The following is a 22,448-nucleotide window of genomic DNA, read 5'->3' as shown; positions in this document are numbered from 1 at the left end:
GAGTTACTTTTATTCTGAAGAACTGACCGACCTGTGGAAGACATCAGCAAAGTAGATACAGGCATGAAGGCAATGTGGACAGATTCTGATTCACAGTCAGTAGAGATTCAGCAAACTGAGTATGAGAAAAGGACAACAGCTCCCAAATCCAAGCTCCCACTGAGTTCAAAGTTACATGGGAGCCAGGAGTAATTTTCCTGTCTTTTTCTGATAAGGTGATTAACATCTTTTCTCTTCAAGCAAGGCAACATCCTCTGCCTTTTGCTCAAGTCTTACAGTTACATTAAAAGCTAATACAGGAAAGAAAATTACAAGCTGACACAATGTCCTTGAAGCATTCTGCCTCTTTGCCTAGGGGTAGGGAGACATGGGTCTGCCACCTCTGAGTGGCTGTACTGAGAAAAATTAAGGTGAAACCAGTGATAGAAAATAGTGCCTTTGCTGGGATGAGGTCAGAGGAGCTTGTGTTCTCCTCCCGGTGCCAGGCTTTGCCCTCCACAGCCAGCACCTCTGCTTAGCAACCTCAGCAAATGAGACACAGTGTGAGTGGATGGCAAAACACCTGAAGTTGTTTTTCGTAGAAGGAATTGAGGCTCTTGTACAACGTGCATGAAGAAAAGAGTCAGTGTTCCTCAATTCCCATGGCCCACAGGTGCCTTTAAACTTTCCTGACATCAGTCTGGCCTCTTTTCACTTCACTATGTGAGAAAAGAAGAAGAAACTGTCTGAAAAAAGCATAGATCTTCTGCAACTTTGACTGCTGCTGAGCCACACAGAAATTTGGCAAAGAGGCAATCTGGAAGAAAGATTTCACCAGAGTTCTCTAGAAAGCTAAACCCAACTTGCAGCTTCCAGTGTAGAAAATGAGACGGGAGCTATCGTGCTGAAAGATTCTGAACTTTGTCCCTATTTACCTTCACTTCCTCTGGGAACCAAGGCTGTCCACCCAGCCTGCACATTCTCTCAGGGCTACCAGAACTGTGGACTTTTTTAAAGATCAGAGAGAAGATTTCCAAGCCTAGTTTATCCAAATTGCATAAGTACATTAGATACTAGAAAAGACCATTAGGTTTTAATTGTTGTCCCTACTGTGGTTTTATCTCACTTTTCAGTTTTCCTTTTTTCTTCTGTTCAGTGCAATATTTGTTTGTGGTGCAACTGGCATTGTTATTGGCTATGGATTTTCCTGCAAGGCTCTGATGTGTCCTTGTGAGTTCAGTTTCTCTGTCCTCACTCAGGGGACTGTGCAGACTGCAGTGCACAAACCTATATAAGGACTCTTCGTAACAGAATCCATGAAATTAAAGTGAATCTGTGAAAATAATGACTGCACACAGAAAAAAAAGTAAAATTTGGAACTTGATCTGAGAACAAAAATTCCAAGTGCAATTATTAAGTAAGGAAACCAAAATGATTGAGAGGATATTGGCATTTGCCAGAGTGAGCTGCATTCGTGTATCATCTGATCTAATTTCAAAACCTTCTCAAAGTAATGAATAGCTTGGACTTTGCGAGAAAATGATCAATCTGCTAATGGCATCAAGTGACTTTGCAATGGACAAGAAAATGTGTGTTATAGGAATTCCCATTTTATCCCAGCAGATGATCAGTTTATACCCTGGAGTAAGAGAGTTGATTACCCATATCTTTGTTTGCAAGACTTAAAAACATTATTAACGACCCCAAGATTAATCAGTGTCACTTCCTCCTCCATCTCCCTCTCTGCAAGAGGAATAGTCTGTTTTTTAGCCTTTGGATCTCTGCATGAATTCACCTAAACAGTCCACAAGAGGCACAATATTGATTGTGCTGTTAATAATTGCAGTGTGAGCTGAGGTCTTTCTGTGGCACCTGAAAGACAAATCAGGTGATGAGAACATCTGCTTAGAGTAATCTTTCTCAGACAGCACCATGTGATTTATTTGGCTTTAGGAAAAGGATGTCTGTGACCCAAGACCAGTTCCCAGCAGTAGCACCATGTACTTGGAAGATTCCTGGCAGAAGCCATAAGACACGGAGAAGACACTGTGCTCTGTGGCACGTATTGTCCATCTTTGACTTTCTGGGGCAAACGTTATTGTTACTGGAGTCAAGTGCTATTTACAGACAGTAGATCAAATATTATGCTAAAATAGTCAACATCATCAGTTGTATTTTGCCAGTAGGGATGTTGAGGGAGAACAAAGGATGTGCCCATGGTCAGGCACTCAGCAGGCTGTCACTGGGAGAGCTTGGCAGTAATGCAGGTCTCTGGAGTCCCAGATGGGTATCCCACTGTGCAGACTTTTCCCATTTCTTCGGGGGAGGGAGATGCTCAGTCATGTCTATAATGCTCAGACAAGGGGATGGAGAGGTGAGCATATGCAGGGAGGAGGACTAGAGAAAGGTGTGTTCATTTGAGACTGGAATTTGCTGAAGTGAACAAAAGAAAGAAGCCCTTGCAGAAGGAGCCAGAATGAGCAGCAGGCTGATAGATGATTTCTTTTCCCTAGATAAAAGGGTAAGTTTTGCCTGATGGCAATACAATCCAGGTCTTCTCATCTAGAAGCTCATGTGCTTTGTTTCCTGTGCTGCTAAGTAAGGACAGATGGATCTTGGCCCTGTGCTGTCCTCCTGCCTGCAGATGGGCTGGGCTGTATGAAGGACTCAGGCCTGATGGAGGGTGCACAGGAAGGGGCAGGATGCTGTGCACACAGACATTCCTGAGTCTTTCACCTTTTTGTGAGAACAAGACGTGAAATATTCCGGTGCTCGGATCACACCAACCCTCAGGGGACTGAGAAACTACATTGCCTTGGTACCTTTCCAGCTTAATCTCTCCCTGATCCTGCACAAGGAAAAGGGTGGCACAGCACACCAGCTTTTCTGGGAGCTTGAAGGCTCAGTGTTGGGTTGGCTGCAGAGTTCACTCTGACAGATTTTTGATCACTGAACTGAATGAGTGTTGGAAAGCAGCTCTCCAGAACTTCCTCTTCTGAGCCTTCTTCTCTGATATCCAGGCAAAGTTCGTCACTGTGCTTCACCTGTCGCATGCATTTGGAGCTTACATTTTCTAAGGAATGGCTTCCACATCTGTATTGGACATTTCTGGTTGGAAATCTGCTTATTCATAGGATGAAAGACTGAAATGACTGTATGTGTTGTGTTATCTGGCTTCTGGCAAAGCAGCAGCACTTGCCTCTGCTGAGACCACAGACCCATGAGGGGATGAAACAGTCACATTGCTGATACCTGCCAGTATCTTTTCTAGAAGAGAGTGGCAGCATCTTCAGGTTTCAAGGCTGTCAGAAACTGGTTGTCTTTCATGAGTGCTTAGAAGAAGAGAAAGAACTCTTCTGAAAAACAACATTAAAAATTAATATGCTTTCCCATCCCCCTTCCTAGGTGTCTCATACTCTCTTTCATGTTGCTGGGATTTCTTTTGAAGCAATTGTCATGTAAAGTGGTTTGAGAACATTGGTAATAAATTTTTTAGAGACCAAATTTCAAAAGATTTGATTTGTCATTCAGGAAGTACTTATTTTTATAGCACTTCCTATTTGAAAAAATAATAACAAAAATCCCTGTCTCCTCCATTGTCTTATGCAGTTTTTGTATAGCTAAAGGGGAAATTGAGTCCAAACTGTAGGGCTGCTTTGTAATTACATGTTCTGCAGATTACTTACTAATTGCACTTGGCATTACTTGCTAACTGAAAGATCATGTTGTACCATGTCATTTGCAGTGGTTTTCCTCTTCTGCTAGCACTATAAAGGAAGTGCCCAGGAGCTGATGAATAATACCAGGACTGTTTTCCAAAGCTGAGGGAAAGGATCTGCCATGACTGTACTGTAGGATTTTTTTTGCAAGGTTTTGGTTTTGATCTGTAATTCACAGAAACTCTTTGCCTGCCCCATCTCCTCTCTCTCTCCTGACCTGAGATCTGGCAGTGGTGCAGCTTTTCATGACCAGTTCAATATGGACTGCTGGTGGCCAACACTTTGAATTTCTTTCTTGCGGGCAACTTTGATGTCATGACATTCAGTTTCACTGGAAATGAACCACATCCCTCAGATTCTCTGCAGGAGAAATTCTGTGAAATTTTTGTGCAACCCTCCTCTTTGGGAAATAGAATACAGACCAAGATTTTCTTGAACAAATTTGTCCTCATGCATGCTGCTGTCTGGTGTTGGTCCATTCTTGATAGTTTCACTGCTCTTGTTTTTTCTCCTGAATAGCGTCAGTGGAAGGCCTTACACTGAGAGGGTCTATTTAGATGGTCTAAATTAAACTAATTTACACCGACTGAAAATCTAGATCCAAATAGATGGTGTATTTTATTTGGAAGAAAATGCACCTCTTCATTCTAGAAAAAAAAAAAAAAAACAAACCAGCTGTTTTTCTTACTTTATTTTGGTCCACAGACAGACATACAGCAGCCCTGAGTCATCACCCATTGCCCTCAGGCTACTGTTCCTAGTTGACAGGTCAGCCAAAAGCAACTGAGTTAAAATCTCCAAAGAGGCTCTTAGAAACCATATTTATTGTTTAGGAAAAAATTAGAGGGTTTTTTGTTGGCAATTGCCTGACTTTCCAGTGTCATCTTTCATTTCTTATGTTTCCATTGTTTCCAGTCTCTTACTCCCTGCATCATCTTGCCAGGCATGAGACAGTTTAACTCTCCCTCTCCTGCTCTCCCTAACTGCTGATTTGTGCTCTCAATTAAGTTCTACTTCCTTGTCTCAGTCCCTTTCTATCCAATTTCTTTGTAACTAGTGACCTCCTTTAATGCTAATTCCATCTAAATCCTAATAAAAAAAAATGGGAGATTACACAGCCCATTTGGTTTTCTCTAAAGTCATGATTTATGTTTAATTCATGGAGAAATAGTTCATTTATTCATAAAATCTGGTCCCACCAGCATGACTTGCAACTGTTCTACTGCTGCTCATGTGGTTTTGGCCTAGACAGCTCAGCCTGCACACAGGAGTTTGTCTCACTTTACTGCTACTTCCTTACACAGAGATGGATTCAGATCCAGATTTCATAACAGGCCCTCTTCTTTGTGTGAAATTGTCAGCATTTTCTTTCCTTGACTCACAGGCTATCCAGTTAACAAGTTAAGGAGGTACATCTATGTACCAAGACATTCTGTAAGTGTTCACTGAGCCAGCAGCTCTAGCATAAGCTCACCATTTCCCAGGAAATGGGGGACAAAGGTAGCCTGGCTTGTGGGGAAAAGAATCCCAAATGAATCAAGGCAATTATGAGTAAGAGATTATCTGTTAAGATTGCAGCAGTAGCAACATGTGCTCCTCTGCTGGACATCAGAATGAGAATGAGCACCTTCAGCTGTGGTGAGTTATCTACTCTCTGCTCCAGATCTGACACTCCCTCTGGTTTCAGTGAGAGAAGAGCTTCCTCTCCAGAGACCAAACACAAAAAAAAAAAAAAAAAAAAAAAAAAAAAAAACCAAAACAAAACAACAACAACAAAAAAAAAACCCATAAAAAACAAAGCAAAACCCAGACCAACACATGCTTGTTTTCTTGCCAGGAGGTGATTCTTCCAGACTGTGCTTCATAGCACTTCTTGGGTTTGCCCATTAAATATCTACTTCTGGCACTTCCTCTTAGTTACACAGATGTAAATGAAGAGGGATTTTAGCTGAAATCAGATAGTGATCTTACTTGACTTTTTTCCTTTCTGCATTCTCAAAACAAAAGCACAGATTTAGGTCAGCTGAACGATTCACTAATTTGGGTGCTTTTACTATTGGGGATTTTTTGCTTGCTAAGATATTTCCTCTGCAAGCATTTTTCTTTTACAATAAAAGGAAATAAAAATCAAGGTAGGTTTCAGGCTTTTATAAATGAAACAGTCTATTTATGATGACACTGCAATTAGCTTTTCTCTCAGTATTATCAATTAAAGTATATGTTTGGCTCTCTTTCTGTAGTTCTGGCTTTACTTTTCTGTTGATCCATCCATCTGCTTCTGTAGTTCATCTCAAAAGATGCTGTCTACTAAATATATTATTTTGCTTTTATTTTTTTTTTAGCTATTAAAAGTACTTACAGTCTATTCTGTGGGGCCTAATCTTATTAAAATCTAGCTTCAGAGGTCCCTAAGGTACATTAAGAGAAGCAAAAAAAGCACCCAAGCTTTTCTTGTCTCTCACCTTGTTGATGTCCAGTGAAAGAAAACTGCCTCAGAAAGGAGGGTACTTTTGATGTTAGGTTTAGTGAAGATTACCTCATCAGCTTCTTCCTTCCCTGGCATCTCCAGTCCTCCGTCTCAGTGCTGGGCACATCCGAGGTCCGCAGGTGTTACGCACAAAGGAGCTGAGAGGGCTGGTGAAGGGAAAATCTTCCCTCTTTATCCAGACCAGAACAGCCAAGTGCAGGCAGCTTCAGTGCTTGCTTGCTCCATATGATCTCCTACCAATCTACTTCAGAAATGATAGAAGACTTGATTTAGGCAGGAGAATTTACATTTTAATACCTAGCTGGGCAGCTCATCTGAAACTGCCAGCAGGGATAGATCCACATGGATACAGCTGATGCCTTTCCTGTGGGAGCTATTACGTGAGGAGGTCTGTTTCTCATACCATGAGCAGGGACAGGGATTGAATCTATGGACCAGAGGCAGGTGAGTTGTTATCTTGTGACCCTCAATTCATTCTGTTGACCTGGCAGGAATGAGCAGTATTGAATTACAGAAAAAGTACAGCTATCAACAATACAAGGAATGATAAGGCAAAAGCAATGCAATTTGAAAAGAGAGCACTGTATAAATGCAAAAAGCCTTTTAAAGAATTCCTGTACAAGAATATCCAGGCAGTGTACACTGCATTTGTAAGTTACTGTGTATTTAAAAAATTAATGAAAGATATAATTATAGCAGCATTACCAATGATCATTTCTAAAATTACTCCATCATGAAACTGTAAGCATTTCAGAATTTATTTCCATGTTTCTAATAGTTTTCTGCAAATTAATGTCATCCAGTTCTGGCAATAAAAGCTTTGCCTTGTTTCTCCAAAGGAAGCATTTTCTGTTTTCTTAACAAGGATTTCACTGTAAGCTATGCATAGAGCCAGTTAAGATGCTGTCCTATCAGCTAAGATTTTATGTGGAGTTGTAACTTACTCAGAGGGATAGATCAAAATCTATGCAGTCTAAAGCCAGTAAATTACCATTCTATGTCTTAGGTTGGAGAACCTTTGTTAAATTGAGCTTAGTCAGAAATCCGACTCCATCTAAATACCATCTGGGCTCTTGTATTTATTGTTTCTCAAGGACTTCCACATCAGACTGCTTATATGGAAAAATCAAAATATACCTTCTTTGTTGGCTTCTCAAAGTTGGACCTTGAAAACACAGCTCTCTTGTTTTCTATGCTTGCAACAAGCAATTAAGAGCTTTCAGTTAGACCACGGTAGGCAAAGTTATTGAGGTAAAATTTATAGTACCTCATTTCCTTTCTCCCTGTATTATCTTGATAGTTTAGCTATGTTTATTTTAAAAAATCCACCTCCCTTATTTAGTGACCAAAGTAAATGGGAAATGAAGGCGCATGGGAATCAGATAAGTTGAATGAGACGGTATCTTCAAAGTGATGTGAGGACTCACCAGTCGACTAGGGAAAAATAAAGCCCACCAATCTCTTTTTGCATCTCCTTCCTTGGAACTTGTTTCTTTGCACTTGATATAGAAACTAATATGTAGGAACTGGAACATTTAGTGCCAAGCACTTGTTGATAGCTGCACACTATAAGTTTTAAAATGTTGTAGCTCTTTGCTGTCTGCCCAAGACTCTATTTGATCTGGCCACCTCAAAACAGATATGGGGGGGAGGTCATGTGCATGAACCTTGGCCACTATGGAAAAACATCCAGTGATGTCATTCATAAAACTGAGAAAGTGGAGCTCAGCTGCAACACCTGGTTTTGTTCAGTTGGGATTTGTGCCCTGTTATTATTTGTTTAGCTTTTTTAAAATTTCACAAACAATTAAGATTTTCATCACTTTCCAAGGAAAGCTGCTTGATAGAACCTTGGAATTCCACAGATCACATAGCTCTCTCCTCCATTCCTTGTATTTTCTTATAGAAACTTACAGAAGTTTCAAATGCACAACAAAGTCATCTTGAGGTGTCACACAATGTTCATGGCGTTGGCCAGCGAAGCCATGCTGTAGGTGGCATTTGGCATTGGTGAGCAGTGCTCACGGGGTGCAGGCGCTTGGTGGCTTCTCTGCTGCTGCTTTTATCTCAGAAGTGTCTTCCATGGTGATTGATTAGCCTTAACGAGCTTTTTATTGGACAGGGGAGGGTGGAGTAGAGAAGTTACTATTTTAGGAATCAGCAGAACCAGAACCATCTCTGCAGTGCAGAGGAAAACCTCTCTCTGTTAACGCTCTCTAATTACATTTTGTGTAGTATTGTTTCCATCTAAATTGTAGCAATTATACACAAAGATCTTCTTTGAAATAATTTAATTAAAGAGTACCTGATGTTCTGTGCTTTTGGAATGCTAATATGTTGCCTTCCTCTCAGAAAACCTTGGGTTCCTTTCATTAATTATCAAGAAAGAATTTCCATGTCAGAAGGAATTGTTTAAAAACTTGTTAAAATAGATTTAAAAATCAAGTAATTCTGGTGATTTTTGTAAAGCACAAAGAAACCTTTTGCTCTCCTGATGGACAGTTAGCTAAGGGACAATCTGAGGAGCAAGATTTTCCTTTTCGATGCATTGATTTACAAAGTGTTGGATTTCTCCAGCCCTGTTCTCTTCTGGGCTTATGCCAATGTTTCTCCTTGGTCATGTTCTCTCTTCCTTTTGCTGTGTTTTCTGTGTAATAAGCACCAAATCCTATATTGGTGTAAATCTGCTGGATTAAATGACTTCTGCCTGCTGCATTGCTGTTTTGCAGGTACTGATGTTTCAGTAATGCAGCACAAACAAGGCTGTATGTGCTGAAAGCAGTTGTAACAGCTGATGGGACATACCCAGCACCAAGGAAAAGCGGGGAGGAGAACTGCAGTTAGAATTCCTATTGAGTACAGTTTTGGAGGCTTTCTGCATCCCCCCACCATGCTCCTTCCCATTCCTCCCTTCTCCCTCCTGCTCCCAGTGCTCTGACACCCCATACTGCTTTGGTTTCTGAGGGTTTATCTTGGTCCAGGGTGTGCCTTCTGTGCTGAGGAACAGGAATTGCAGCTTCTCCTATAGCGTGACCTGAATGCCATGGTGTTTCCCATCATTGATACCCTGCAATTAGGACTACACTAAGAATGGTTCTGGACAGCCAGCAACAATCTGCCTAATAAATCCATTCTACCAGACAAGTCCTTCCCCACTTGCTCACTCCTAACCTGAGCCACTTGTTCATGACAGCATGCAGGTTCTTCTTGTATCATACCCTTCCCACTTGTCAGCTTAGTGGAGCTTCTCTGTGAGGCAGAACTTGGATAGAGACAGGTGTCCACAGCAAACCCACCACTTCATACTCTCAGATATTGGCCACCCACCATTGTCTCCCTGATCCCCATGAGCTGAGATGGGTCTCCAAGGGAGAGCATGATTGATTCCTGGGTAGTTGTTGTTTCATGGAGAACAGCACAGTGCAGAGCAATTTTGGCACAGGTTAGAGAAGGGGTGAGGAGAGAGCAAAGCCAACAGCTCTGTATGATTACAGTCTAAACCAAGATGAACTGGAATAAATAATGGCAGCACACTGGAGACACAGCAGGATCTGAATTACAGTCAGTGTGGGGAAGTCTTGTCCTCTGCTTCTCTTTTGATTTCACAGGAAAATTTGTAAATCTTGTCTTTCTCACTCTTTCTTTGTTAGTCTGGAATAATTAGAACAACAAAAATTTTAATCTTGTAAGTGGCTTGGGTAAAATTTAGATTAGTGAAAGACCTGGAATAATAAAAAAGTAACATTTACTGTCCTCTAAACATTGCAATAAGGGTGATTAGACTTGGGCTCCATTTTGTTGGGTGCTAAGGTCAGGGGAAGACCTTCCAACACAGGCTGTGTATGAGGTGTCAGGAAAAGGCTAAACACTCCTGGGATGTTGTAAGAACAGGAAAATATGATTCATGACAGAATACCATTTTCTCTCATTAAGCTCCAAGACTGTGTATCAGTTTCTGCAGCTGAGATTCATGAGATGTTATTTGCTGAATGGAAGTATGAGTCTGGCTGACTCCAGCTCTTTCTTTTCTTTTGTCTCCCACGCTCAGAGTTTTTGGGCACTTCAGTCTCCGTTCTGAGTGGCAGCTGGTCAAGGTGGATTACAAGTCTCTCTTCAGCCGCAGGTGTACCAAGGACGACTACCAAACCTGGCATCTGCACAATCAGGTATCCCCACTCTCCAGGGGGGCCTTGCTCAGGGTTCCTTTTCCTCTGCTCTGAGTTGCCAGGTGGGAATGCAGTTGTTCTTTACAGTGAAGCATATGGATTTTTTATGCATCCCTAGAAGAATGTGAATAAATAAACATGGGGCCAGGCATCTATGGGCAAGTTCAGGATTACATTCTATTTTATGAAAATAATCCATTGCACCAGCTGGATCTTTTTGGCCTCAATGCTTAGGGCAGTGTAAAACTACACCTTATGACTGGATTGTAGATGACACTGAATTCTTTGTAGCTCTGTCACTGACTCATGCAAATAATTTTGTTTCAGTTTGCCTCTTATTTCCCCTACTCAGAAATGAAAATAAAAACATTTATTCAACCTGCAGGTCCTGCAGGTATCTGTAAAACTCTTGAATATCTGTAAAACCCTTGAATCTGAAAAGCTCTTGAATAAAAGACACCAGAGAAAACCACATTATTTCATTCTACTCAAGGACACGTGCTTTGTTTTTCATACACTGGCTTATTTTCATGGTGGATATATTTATATATTTTATACAACTGAGAGGTCGATAACCTCTGCGGATTACTTATGGGTTACTGGCTACCAGTATGATGTCCCACACCCTGCAGGGTAACATAACTAGAGCCAGAATCATTGGCACTGTGTCATTCCTGAATGAAATCCGTGAATGAGAAATGAACATTAATTTGGCAAGGATAAGATAAATGAAGTTGTAGAATTGAATAAATGAAAATCATTTAAATAAAAGAAAAGGGAAGACATATGTGTTACCATGCAGCAATCTTGGGAATTGCTGTTCATAGGGAAGAGAAGTACTTCAATTAGGTATTGTCTTTTTTCTTACTTCTATGCAGACAAATTACTTCTGCAAAATAGAAAATTCTGTTTATAGCAACTCTCCTAGATATCAAATGTTTGTTTTAGATTAGCTACTCCCAGTAGTGTTCTTGAAAACCTTTCCATTCAAAAAGCCCAGTGAAACACACATCAAAATTGTCTATAACAAAGCCAGCTCTGTCACAGAAAGAGCAAGGGAGTTGAGCTCTGTGTTCCACACCTGGGTTTTGTCCCCTGCCCTGGGATTTAGGCCTGGGCACTTGCTTCTGCAGTAGACTTTATTTGACATATGGAAGAAACCCTGGCGTACATACACATTGTCTTCAGGATAATTCGTAGGACTAGATATTGGTGGATACCTTCTAAAAGGTGACATAAGTGGGTGTGATGGCTTGGGCATCCAGACATTTTGGCCCATTGTCATTGGCATCCCATTGAGTCCTCCCAAGGAGACTTTTGATTTTGCAAAGCCACAAAAGAGCAGGACTGTAAGTCCCCATCCTCCCAGTGATAAATGCTCGTTTTCATTGCCTTTTGTGTCTTTTGAAAAAGTGCTCCATTTAAGACCCAGCTGCCTCTACAACTGTGTTTCTCCTCTTGTTCCTTTGCCAATGAAGGGGGAGCCTTGTGTCATGGGGGAGAGGAAGATCTATACAAAACGCAAGCCTGGAGCCCCGTGTTCCCTAAGTCGGGACTATTCCCAAACTGTGGTGTCTGAACCGTGTGTCTGTGGCCAAGGAGACTTTGAGTGGTGAGTATGTGACTCTGGGGACTTGTGCAGCAGCTGTATTTTTGTCCTGAAATACTACCCAGACAGAAAACCTTGCAGAAGAAGTGGGTTTCATGCAGCTTTATAGCTGTGATCATACTATATAGCAGAACTGCAACCCCCAAACCTGCTGAGTGAGGGAGGCTTCCCCTTCATCTGTAGGAAACATTTGTTCATCTCCATGAGAAATCCAAGCCTGGAATTCAAAAGCAAAATAATTGCAAGTACTGATGGACATTTTATGTCTGTCATTCCGGAATAGTGACAGCCAGGACTTCTCTGATCCAAAATATATTCCTTTTAGAAGAGGGAAGGTATTTCTCCCCCAAGGTCATTGACTTCCTAGGGGGCAAGCCAGCAAAACATGCACATTTTTATCATTATTCCTTTGAATAGCTGGGAACATTTTATTGCTTCTTAACAATGTTTTACTGAGAAATTTCTGAAAGGGTTTCTGTGACATGACTGTACAGCCCACCCTTGTTGGATATAACTACTTATTTTGCATAAATATTGGTGTTTCTAACTTAATGGGGCCATAATTTCCAAATTGCTTTAAGATCACTTTGAAGGCAGCTTAAAAATGAAGCAGGGAAAAAATGAGACACTGCTTGCTATTGTTTGACAATCAGAGACAGGAGATGGGAGAATGCATGTCAAGATCTCAGCCCAAGGAATTCCTACATGGCACCTATGATAGGCAATATTTCTAAGATTTAAGACTGTCAATATCTGTGACATTTGAGCTTAAATGATCTGAATGTCATTTAAATGGAATTCAAAATACCCTGAAATCTGATCAGATGGGAAAACATTTTAATCTTTATAGTAGGTTATTCAGGATCAGTGTCTGACTTGGTGTTATTCCTTAAGACTTCACCTACCTTCAAATACTTTCTGAAGAGGTGTGAGGCATGAGATTTGTACATATACTTGGACTTAGCCTCACAGTTCTCTTTTAAAGCATGGACATAGTGAAATGCAGCAAAATTAAGAAAAAATATCAACCAGAGTATTTTCTTGGATATTATAGTAGCTTGTCTTTAAGAGAGAGTCAGGGATATAGAACAGATATTTTCATCTGATCTGGATGGGTATTTAATTTGTTCCTAATGTCAAGATTACATCTGAGACTCCATATCTTGACTCATGAGTTCTTTCCCCTTTGTTTTCATGATGGGAACTCACAGGACGACCTGTCTTGCCTTGCAGTTTCTGCCCTTGGCATTTGCATAGGCCTCTGGGGTGAATCCAGCACCAATCTCCAGAGATGGTTATCAGTTTGTTTTGGTTTTTTTTTTTTTTTTCCTTATGCTGTCTTTTCCTTACCTGCTTTATATTTTCACAGTGAAGTTTCAGTGAAGTTTGTCTTTTCCAAGCTGTAAGCGGAAAACTGTGGTAGCTGAATTGGCCTTAAATACTGCCTTGAAAAGGGTCTGCATCAGAATGCACCTTTTCAATCACTTGACAGGTTCCTTGCATGCATTCAGTATAATTTTTGCTTAACTTTCCCCCTAATATGAGAAAGTATTGCTGTTAAACTTGTCATTCCTGCAGAGGAAATGCAATTAGAAAACAACAAGCTGGCTTTTGTTTCAGACCCTGCACTGCCAACAGAATTGTTAACTGGCTTCTAGCTGCAAAAATTACAGCTGGTGATGAAGAATCAGTAGAAACTTTATGTTGAATTTTGATGCTACTCAGCAGGGCTGTCTGGAATAATGTGTGAGACAGTCCATTTGAGGAAAATACTGGCAATGCTGGAAGTGGGGCACTGGGCTTGATCATTTTAAAAGTGAGAGGAAGGGTGGACTTGTGCTCTGATTTGTGACTTCTAAGGGATGAGACACTTGCTTAGTCAGTGGCACGACACAGGTTATTCCAGAATATATTTTAGATTCATCTGCCTTCCTTGGATGTCAGTATGAGAAGGTGAGATGCTGACAAGTGCCTTTTCTCTGCTCTCTAAAAGGTGAACAGGACAGGTGAAAGGACAGCTCCTACTTTTGCTTGATGCTCTTTCAAGAAAAACTCGTTCCCTTTCAAGGAAAAATGTCCACTCAGCCTCTTCTGCCTGGGCTCACAGTTGCCAGTTCTTGAAAGCACTGACTGCTCTGTCCTTTGTGTTGAACTGAGCAGGTCCTGTGGGTCCAGGGAAAGGAGGAGGGCCAGCAGCCAGGACTGTGTGGGTACAGTGACCAGCAAGTCCTGCCAGATGGGCCCTCTGCTTCCTCAGTAAGAAGGTTTGGAGCTGGTTCTGGGCTTGGAGCACCCTGTGCCACTTGCTGTGATGACACCTGTCTTTGAGAGCTGTGGGGATAGGACAAATAACTGCAGGAGCCCTTCAGCACACGCTGTGAGTGCTGTGCTCCCTTCCCACTTGGTCACAGTGCCCTTGCCCCTGTCTGCCTCATGGTTGCAGTGCTGCTCCCTGCAGTTAGATATAAGGCTGATCTAAAATTCAGGGGCATAAATCACAATTATGCCCCAGTTCAACAAATATTTATGAGTCAGGATCAGGGGTGACTCCTGCCAACCCTTGCAGTCATTTCCAGAAGCAAATCCTGGCCTTTCTCTAACAGAGAGAATGGCAGAAGGATCTCATAAGTGGTATTAAAGTGCTCGCTGAGCTTTCTTTTCCCTCCTCCTGCTTCTTTATTTACTCTGTCAAGATAGCTTTCCTGAGAAAGACAGCACAGCAACTGGACTTGATTATTTCCTTAACTTATGCAAACCCTGGGGCTTATGAGAGGGAAGGTGGGCAGCATGTGAGGTTTTAATATACATTTACCAGAAGTTAATGAACAAGCACAGAACCTTGAGGGCACACAGCAATGTTGTCTTTAATTTTATTAAATATTTATGCAGCTCTTTTCTTCTTTGGGGCAAAGTACAGCTCCTCCTGAATATTTTTAATTACAAGGTCCCTGCCAGGCATTTTTGACTGTGCAGGTCGGACCCACTGAGAATGATTAAATTGAATGTTGAGAGAAAGAGCATTAGGGAATCTCCAAACCATTTAAAGTAGCTCACAGAATTTTTGCCCTCCAAAAAAAGAACAGTAGCAGCCTGGGCCACTGAGGACATAGCACAGTTTTGTCTCACCAAAGCTCTTCCTAGAGACTTTCTGTTGGCAGTTCAGGCTCTGAACAGGGGAAGGATAAAACTCAGAGTGTCCTAAAGGGCACAGAATGCTTTCAAGACAGTGGCTTCTGTAGTGTCTGTGTTTTCACAGAGGTTTAGCATTTTGGCATTTGTTAACTTGCTGCAGGCAAAAATCCAGAATCTCTTTTTATTTGTCCTTTGAATCCGGCCTGTCAATAACGGCTACACATAGAAACCTGATCCAGACCTGATTAAAACTTATGGAAAGCTTTGGATTAATCCTATTGCTTCATCATTGTATTGGCACACAAAGGCAGCTGTAAAAAGAAATTTTGGATGTGGTTGTGTACACTTCCACTCTTAGGTGGTCCAAGGAAGAATCAATACCCTGGATTGCCTTCCCTGTGTGACACAATACCATGTAATCCTTAGACCACTAAGCTGGTTGTATTTTAGTTTAGTGTTGGAAAAACATCAGCTGTTTTTTTTTCTCTCAGGCGAGTCACAGCTTAGCCAAGGGAGCCCATTAACATACATAAATATACATACTGCGGCTAGTTGCTTAGGAATTGCTCCTAGTGTTTTATATTCCTAGCCACTGTTGTGAAAAAATGACTTTAGATCTTAGAAATAGCCTGGCTCATTCTAAAAGCAAAGACTGCAAAAAACAAGCAAACCAAAAGAGCCCAAAAAATGAAATATAAGTTAGAGATTAATAGGAAAAGAAATGAACAATACAATATTCTTTCTGAATCTCTGTCATGTTTTGTTGCCAAATGAAGCACAAGTCCTCCAGTGCTCAGCAAGTTAAGTTTGGTAGTTCTGCTGTTGTAGAGATCAAATGCCTTCAGTGAATTGTGTTTCTGCCTCTCACACTAGTCCAGCACTTTGTCTCTGGATGAGCCCAATCCATGATGTTGTGCCATCCCAGCAGAGAACCACCAGTCATCCCCTAAAACTCTGAACTGACTCTATTAGAGGGTACAGTGATGGATTCATGACTTCTCTCCACAGTGACTATGGATATGAGAGGCACAGCAACAACCAGTGCATCCCAGCCTTCTGGTTCAGCCCATCCTCCCTGTCCAAGGATTGCAACGTTGGTCAGAACTACTGGAACAGCACTGGGTAAGTGCATCTTGCTATCTGTCAGGTTTTGGTGACTGCAGTAGACAAGAGAACCTGGATAGTTCTTTTTTTTCTCTGCATCCCATTATGCTCTTTTTTAGTCTTATTCATGAGGTGATGTTTGCAATAGTATCTGTATGGAAAATTGCCTTGTTCCTCAGAGAGAGGGAGAAGCACGTTAACATAAGTGACACATAGATATTGCATTGCCATCAAGTGATGTGTGATCCTTGGAGCCTAGACTTGGAGCTCCCCTTTGTTGCAAAATTAAAACACAAATCAAAAAGGTCTGCTTGAGATACTGCTGAATATTTAAAAGGAAAGGTTTGAGGTATTTCACATTGTATTTTATTGAATCTCTTACTATCTTACAGCTCATATTTATATCAGCTTCTAGGAAGGCTCAAATGAGCAATTTTTAGTCTCTTTTATGTTTTCTTCCTCTGCCATTTTCACTTTGTACGTACAATGCCTTGCATTTCAGACAAGCTTCATGTGCTGATTTCTCCTGGTCTAACCCAGAACAGATGGCAAGTGTTGGTTTATTATGGCAGCATCACTTTGCAAATGTTCTACTATCATGCAGGAAATGCTGTGAGACTTGAGTTTCACTGTCTGGTGCAAAATTGCTGTGTTCATTCTACGACAGGGCAGGTCCTGCAAATTTTGCAGGGATGATTCTGGGTCATGTGTCCTGACTGCTCAATGGTTATGGTAGGAACCAGCTCTGTTCCTGGCTGGTTGGTGCAGGTGGCTGGATGAAGCGAGGCTGCTGGGAGTCTGGAAGCATTTGATCTCAAAGACCCCCTTTCAGCTGAAAAATTGCTTTGAATACAGGATGTAATTACAGGAGCCCTGGCCAGTATGACTGTTTGTAGCCTTCTTGACAGAGAGCAACAAGAAAATAGTGGGGGTTGATATGAAATTAATAGAAAGGGTCCCCCCCCTCAACAGCACCAGGAATAGCCAAATGTCTTGCTGTTTAGCCAACATCTTCCAAAAACAGCCAAGAGAAAAAGCCATACCTCAAATCATCTTAAAACTGAATTGGGCAAAGCCCTTGCCATATTTTTTCAAGTGCCCTCTAGCCCTATAGAGGCAGACAAAAACCTAATAAATGGTATAAGTAAAAAGCTGGGATGCAGGATGTAATGGGCTGGGTTGGAGTAATTCTCTGCCTTTTAGTAAGGCAGAGTAATTCACCTCCACAGTGTGTCTCTTTTCAGTGATGCTGTTGAGAATCTCTGGAGAATGTTGAATTGTGATTGGTTTGGCTTTCTCCTACTTAATAAAGTGTTAGATTTCTTTGAGTCTTCCTTTCAGTGAGGGGATTGTGCAGGCAGTTAACCTTTGAAAAAACACATGCATTAATATGGAGGAACAAAACAAGAACAAAACAAAGGAACTTTTCCGCCCACTCTCTGAGCTCAGTGTCCTTTGTTACTGTTCCTCAGGTACCGCAGGATTGTGTCTAACAACTGCACAGATGGCTTGAGAGAGAAGTACATGGCCAAGATGGAGAAATGCCCTGGAAAAGCACCTCGGGGATTGCACATCCTCACCTCTGATGGGAAGCTGGTCATGGAGCAGGGGCACAACGCCACCTTCATCATCCTCATGGAAGAGGTGTGTTAGTGGTCTCAGTAAACTTTTCTCTGTGTGCAGGACTGGCATTCTTTTCCTTTGCTTTTCAGATTGCTGAGAGGAAAATAGCAATCAAGGGGGAATCGTGAAATGGTGAATGGTCCTGAGATTTATGAGATTTAAGGAATTTAAGAGAATTGAAGGCTATATTGACACATACAAGCAGGTCATATTAGGTCACACCAAAGGTATTTGGTTATCTTGTCTATCCACTAATCTGACAGGGCCTCTTTACTACTTCCTCAGAGGTTCATGCATGCTCTGCTTTTATACAAGGGGGATTTCTTGTCTACTTGCTGCTTCTTTTCTATTCTGCAGACTTGACATGGTAAGACAATTTGTGTAGAAGCTATGAGTGGGAGTTCAGAAAAGAACAGATATAATCTAAAAATTAAGAATCAACTAGTAATTTATTAAGGAACTCAAGCGTAACTGCTACGTACGAAAAATGATAAACAGATGGGGAATAAGGCAGCAGTCAAGGTAGCTGAAGAGTGGAATCTTTGCAAAGATTTAGAGATTGAAGAGGCAGCTGAATAAATGTGTGAGGGCGTTCACTCTTATGTCTCTTGTTGAAAAATAATGGTAGTTAGAAAAACATTTCATTGAAACAACTTTTTTTTTTCTAAGGGAAGAGGCTCTTTGGAACATGTCTCTGTAGGTAAACAGCTTATTCCACAAAAAGTTGTGTGTTGAGTTTGTTTCTTAAAATAATAGAATTTCAAGAAGAAAAGAAAATGAACACTGAGATTTTGGACAAAGGCATTCCAGTCTTTTAGTGTGAACCTGAGAAGAATTGTGGCCAAAGATTTCCTTATGACTTGGAAGAAATAATTTCTGTAGAGGTCTTAATAATTACTTGCCTTGCTGCCATACAGATTCATTCCTCGCTTCCTCCACCTTCTCTGGTCAGTCTGTTTACTGGTGGTAGTTTTGTACCAAAGTTCACACTTCCTTTCTGAGCCAAAGAGCAGCCTGACCAGCCCTCCTATGGATACATCTGTGTGGTGTCCATTCAGCTGTGTCAGACTCACCCTGATGAGCCAGCAGCTCTTTCCTGCCTTCTAGTGCACACCCTCAATATATGGAGGTGACTGACCTTTGGGCATCCAGTAGTTAAATAAAGACTTCATCACCATCAATTAAAACCTAAGTTTCTCAGGATTTATAGAATTAACTTTAGTAGGATTTTTCACAATGGTATTCAGAATACATGTGTGACAATGACTATGGAAAGAAATGCAGAATGACTGATGGTTTTTCTGGGTTTTCAGGAATATGGAGCTAGACTGTGATTTGGACTGTATACATGCAAGGGAACATGAGGAGATAACCTTTTTAGACTTTTTTATTTTAATCTGAATTTGGTTTTGATCACAAAGAAATACTAGACTGCCAAATAGCTGTTGTGGAGTTGTGTTCTTGACCATGTCTGTTCACCAATTTCCATACTCAGAGCCAATCTTTGTGACAGCACATACCTTGTTTCCTTTCAGTTATTTATGGGCCTTAAAGCAACAAAATGTGCCTCTTGAATATAAATGGATAGCAATGATTTCTTTTTCCTTTTGAAATGCCTCCACTTCTCTTCTATTTTCATTTATATTTATAAACTCCAGAACATCTGACATCTTAGTGTGGGACTCGCTTGTGATGGGCGGCCTTTGCATTAAAGACCCAGCTCATAATTGGGTGAAAGGATCATCTGCCACTGTTTAGTCATAAAAAATCTGTTCCTGCTTCTCTGTGTGAAACCGTCCCATTTCAGAGAGAATCGTATTGGAGAGGCAAGAAGGAAATAGAAAAGGGAATTGTCAGGCAAGGGAGATGAGCTGCAATGATTGGTGCAAGAGATTTCAACCTGAGGTCATCAGTGATGAATCCAACCCAGATCAAATTTTTATCCTCTGTTCAGTATCTTCCATATGAGATGGACTTGGGGTCTTAGTGCATTCCCTTGAGAAGTGGTTTTGAAAGGTTTAACAAGCTGTGGGAGTCTTTCTATCAAATAACTGAATATCTCAAGAGTGTAATTTTGCTCCAGCTAGAGACTTTTTAGAGTGACTTTAAAAACTCTCTGTCTAAAGGATGTTATTGACTACTCAATATAATAGGTATGTTTTAGTGTCGCTACCACTTTAGTCCTTTCTGATTGCTCTTTGGTTTATACTGAAGTTTTAATGTCCAAGTAGGGCAGAGGTGAAAATGGTGCCCTGATCAAGTCAATAGCCAAAACTCCCCTGGCTCCCATGGAATGGGAATAATGGAGCAAGGAGGAAGAGAGGTCTAACATATATAATCAAATACCCATATTTCAAAAACTACATGCAATAATCCTGACTATATGAGAGTCTGAAAACCCCAAGTATATACTCAAAGCTGAAAAATACCCTTCCTGCACTCAGCTTTCTTCATGCAGATAAGGTCTATGAGAAGGATAAATTCTGTGGGGGCTGCTAAGGTCCTGATTTTCTACACATGGGAGCTGCTTCATTGTGGTCTGGCTTCTTCTGCATTTACAGCACAAGTGCATTTACAGCTATAATGGGGTTTATGAGATGACTGTAAAATATTTCTGAATTTGCCATTAAGAAAGGGTAAATTTATGAGCAGGGATTTTTTTTTTTAACTTTTAGATAACATCCTCAATATATCTAGGGACTGACTTCAGTTTGGGGCTAGGAATATCTCCAAAGTGCAGTGATATCTTCTTCACCCCCAGTGAATACACTGCAGATCTTTCATGAAAGGAAATTACTTGGCACAACACATCTTTTATATATATGCAGAAACCTAAAGCTACAGAGATTTAATTTGAGTTGTAGTTTTATTTTAGTTTAGTGAAATCACTGCAGTGGGCTTTAGCTTTGTTGAAATTAGCCTTTTTTTGTGTTACATTAGTCAGCTGGGGACAAGTATAAAAAAAGGCTCCGAGAAACCGAAATAACAGACACTTCTACAATTCAACTGCAGTGATTTAAAGCATGATTTAAACTGAAATAGTGCAACTCTTGTCTCCAGACAATACCTGTGGTGCTGGAATTTCTTGTCTGTTTTTCCCTCCTTCATTTAATAACTGTCATTGACAGTAATCCTAGAAGAGATTTTCTCATCATCTGCTTCATTCTTCTGTGTATCCAGGCCCTGTCTCCGTGTTGACTGACATTAGACAAAAAAAAACCTGTCAGTCCTCAATGGGGACTCAACCTGTATAAATTCAGCCATCCTGAAGCTGCATGTCTAGCTGAAACTGGTCTTCTAAACTCTGTATAATCAGGGGTGGATATTTGCAAGAGATGGTTCATGTCACCTGTTTCAGCTTCTTTAGGATGAGGTGTTGGTCTTTTGCTGTCTGTGTCTGGCCACCTTGGGGAATGACAGAACAAAGCTTGGCTTTTTTTGAAAAGTTACTACTTTGTGTCTATGCTAATGAAATGGAACTAAGTGGGATGGATAAATCCTTTTTTATCAGTCTAGTTTCCTACTCCAACCTTCTCTGTTGCAGGGTGATCTCCAAAGGACAAACATCCAGCTTGATTTTGGAGATGGCATTGCAGTGTCCTATGCCAATTTCAGCCCTGTGGAGGATGGCATCCGGCACGTGTATAAGAGTGCTGGAATCTTCCAGGTGACGGCGTATGCAGAGAACAGCCTGGGCTCAGACACTGCTGTCCTGTTCCTGCATGTGGTCTGTGAGTACTTCCAAAAATCTGACCTCACTCAAAGTCCCTGCAGCTTCAGTGCGACTCAAGAATACATGCAAACCCACATACCCATGCAGCTCATGCTTTTCCAAATGCTTGGGCTTCCAGACACTCCTCTAACTTGTTAAATAGACTTTACTGAATGAAGGGAAAGGTTTTTTTTTAACACAAGTATATTTGCAGTTCTCAGAGTTACAGAGAAAAGTTTGAAAATGTCTGTTGAGCTTTCTGAAAAGGGTCAGAGACCAAGCAGCATATGACCCAAAGTCCAAATGTGTATTTTCAGTACATGTCTCATTCCAATTAGATTAGAGGATTAGATTAAACTACTGATTTTTGAGTCACTTATTCAGAATTTCAGCATTTACAGTGCTAATTTAATGAAATTAGAAGCATTATGCTGAGCGTGCTTCCTGAGATACGAATGTACTGAGGGCTAATGTGCTGCTTTTCACATTTCCTGTGTTTGACGTGCATCCCTGATGTTTCTGTCCTGTTTGGTAGATCAATGCAATTTCTCTCCAGCTGACACATGAGCAAACTCAAATATAGAGCTCTGAGTTAACTTCCCAAAGCCACAGGAGACAGCAGAGAGTGTGGAATGCAGGATGAGACCAAAAAGAGCCCAGTTCTTTGATCTACTCTTAGACTATTAGATCTTCTGTGTTCAGATGCACCCCATCAATTTTGCCCCTAATAGTGATCACAGCCATATCTGCCTTCCCTCTTTACCTCTCAGAATGTCTTACATACTGCCTTTTGCTTGAGCTTTTCTGCTGAAAGGAAGCACATTAGAAATTTCCAAAACTCAAGAACTTTTTCTCCATTTTAATTTCCAACTCCCTGTATGAAGGAATAAATGTTCCTTGAAGCTTTTATTATGCT

At 41.0% G+C, this 22,448-nt stretch overlaps 1 protein-coding gene across 1 annotated transcript in view; it reads left to right on the top strand.

The window, feature by feature from the left end:
- SORCS3 (sortilin related VPS10 domain containing receptor 3) overlaps positions 1-22,448 on the top strand; it is a 264,974-nt gene that overhangs the window by 222,454 nt on the left and 20,072 nt on the right. Inside the window, exons 15-19 of the mRNA XM_053949043.1 lie at positions 10,235-10,352; positions 11,831-11,964; positions 16,102-16,215; positions 17,670-17,841; positions 21,365-21,551. Of these exons, the coding sequence (XP_053805018.1) occupies positions 10,235-10,352; positions 11,831-11,964; positions 16,102-16,215; positions 17,670-17,841; positions 21,365-21,551 (725 nt within the window). The remainder of the gene's footprint in view (positions 1-10,234; positions 10,353-11,830; positions 11,965-16,101; positions 16,216-17,669; positions 17,842-21,364; positions 21,552-22,448) is intronic.

The sequence above is a fragment of the Vidua chalybeata genome, chromosome 8 (assembly GCF_026979565.1).
Source record: "Vidua chalybeata isolate OUT-0048 chromosome 8, bVidCha1 merged haplotype, whole genome shotgun sequence".
Classification (NCBI taxonomy): domain Eukaryota; kingdom Metazoa; phylum Chordata; class Aves; order Passeriformes; family Viduidae; genus Vidua; species Vidua chalybeata.
The sequence above is the reverse complement of the archived record's forward strand: the minus strand, read 5'-3'. Positions and strand labels throughout refer to the sequence as shown.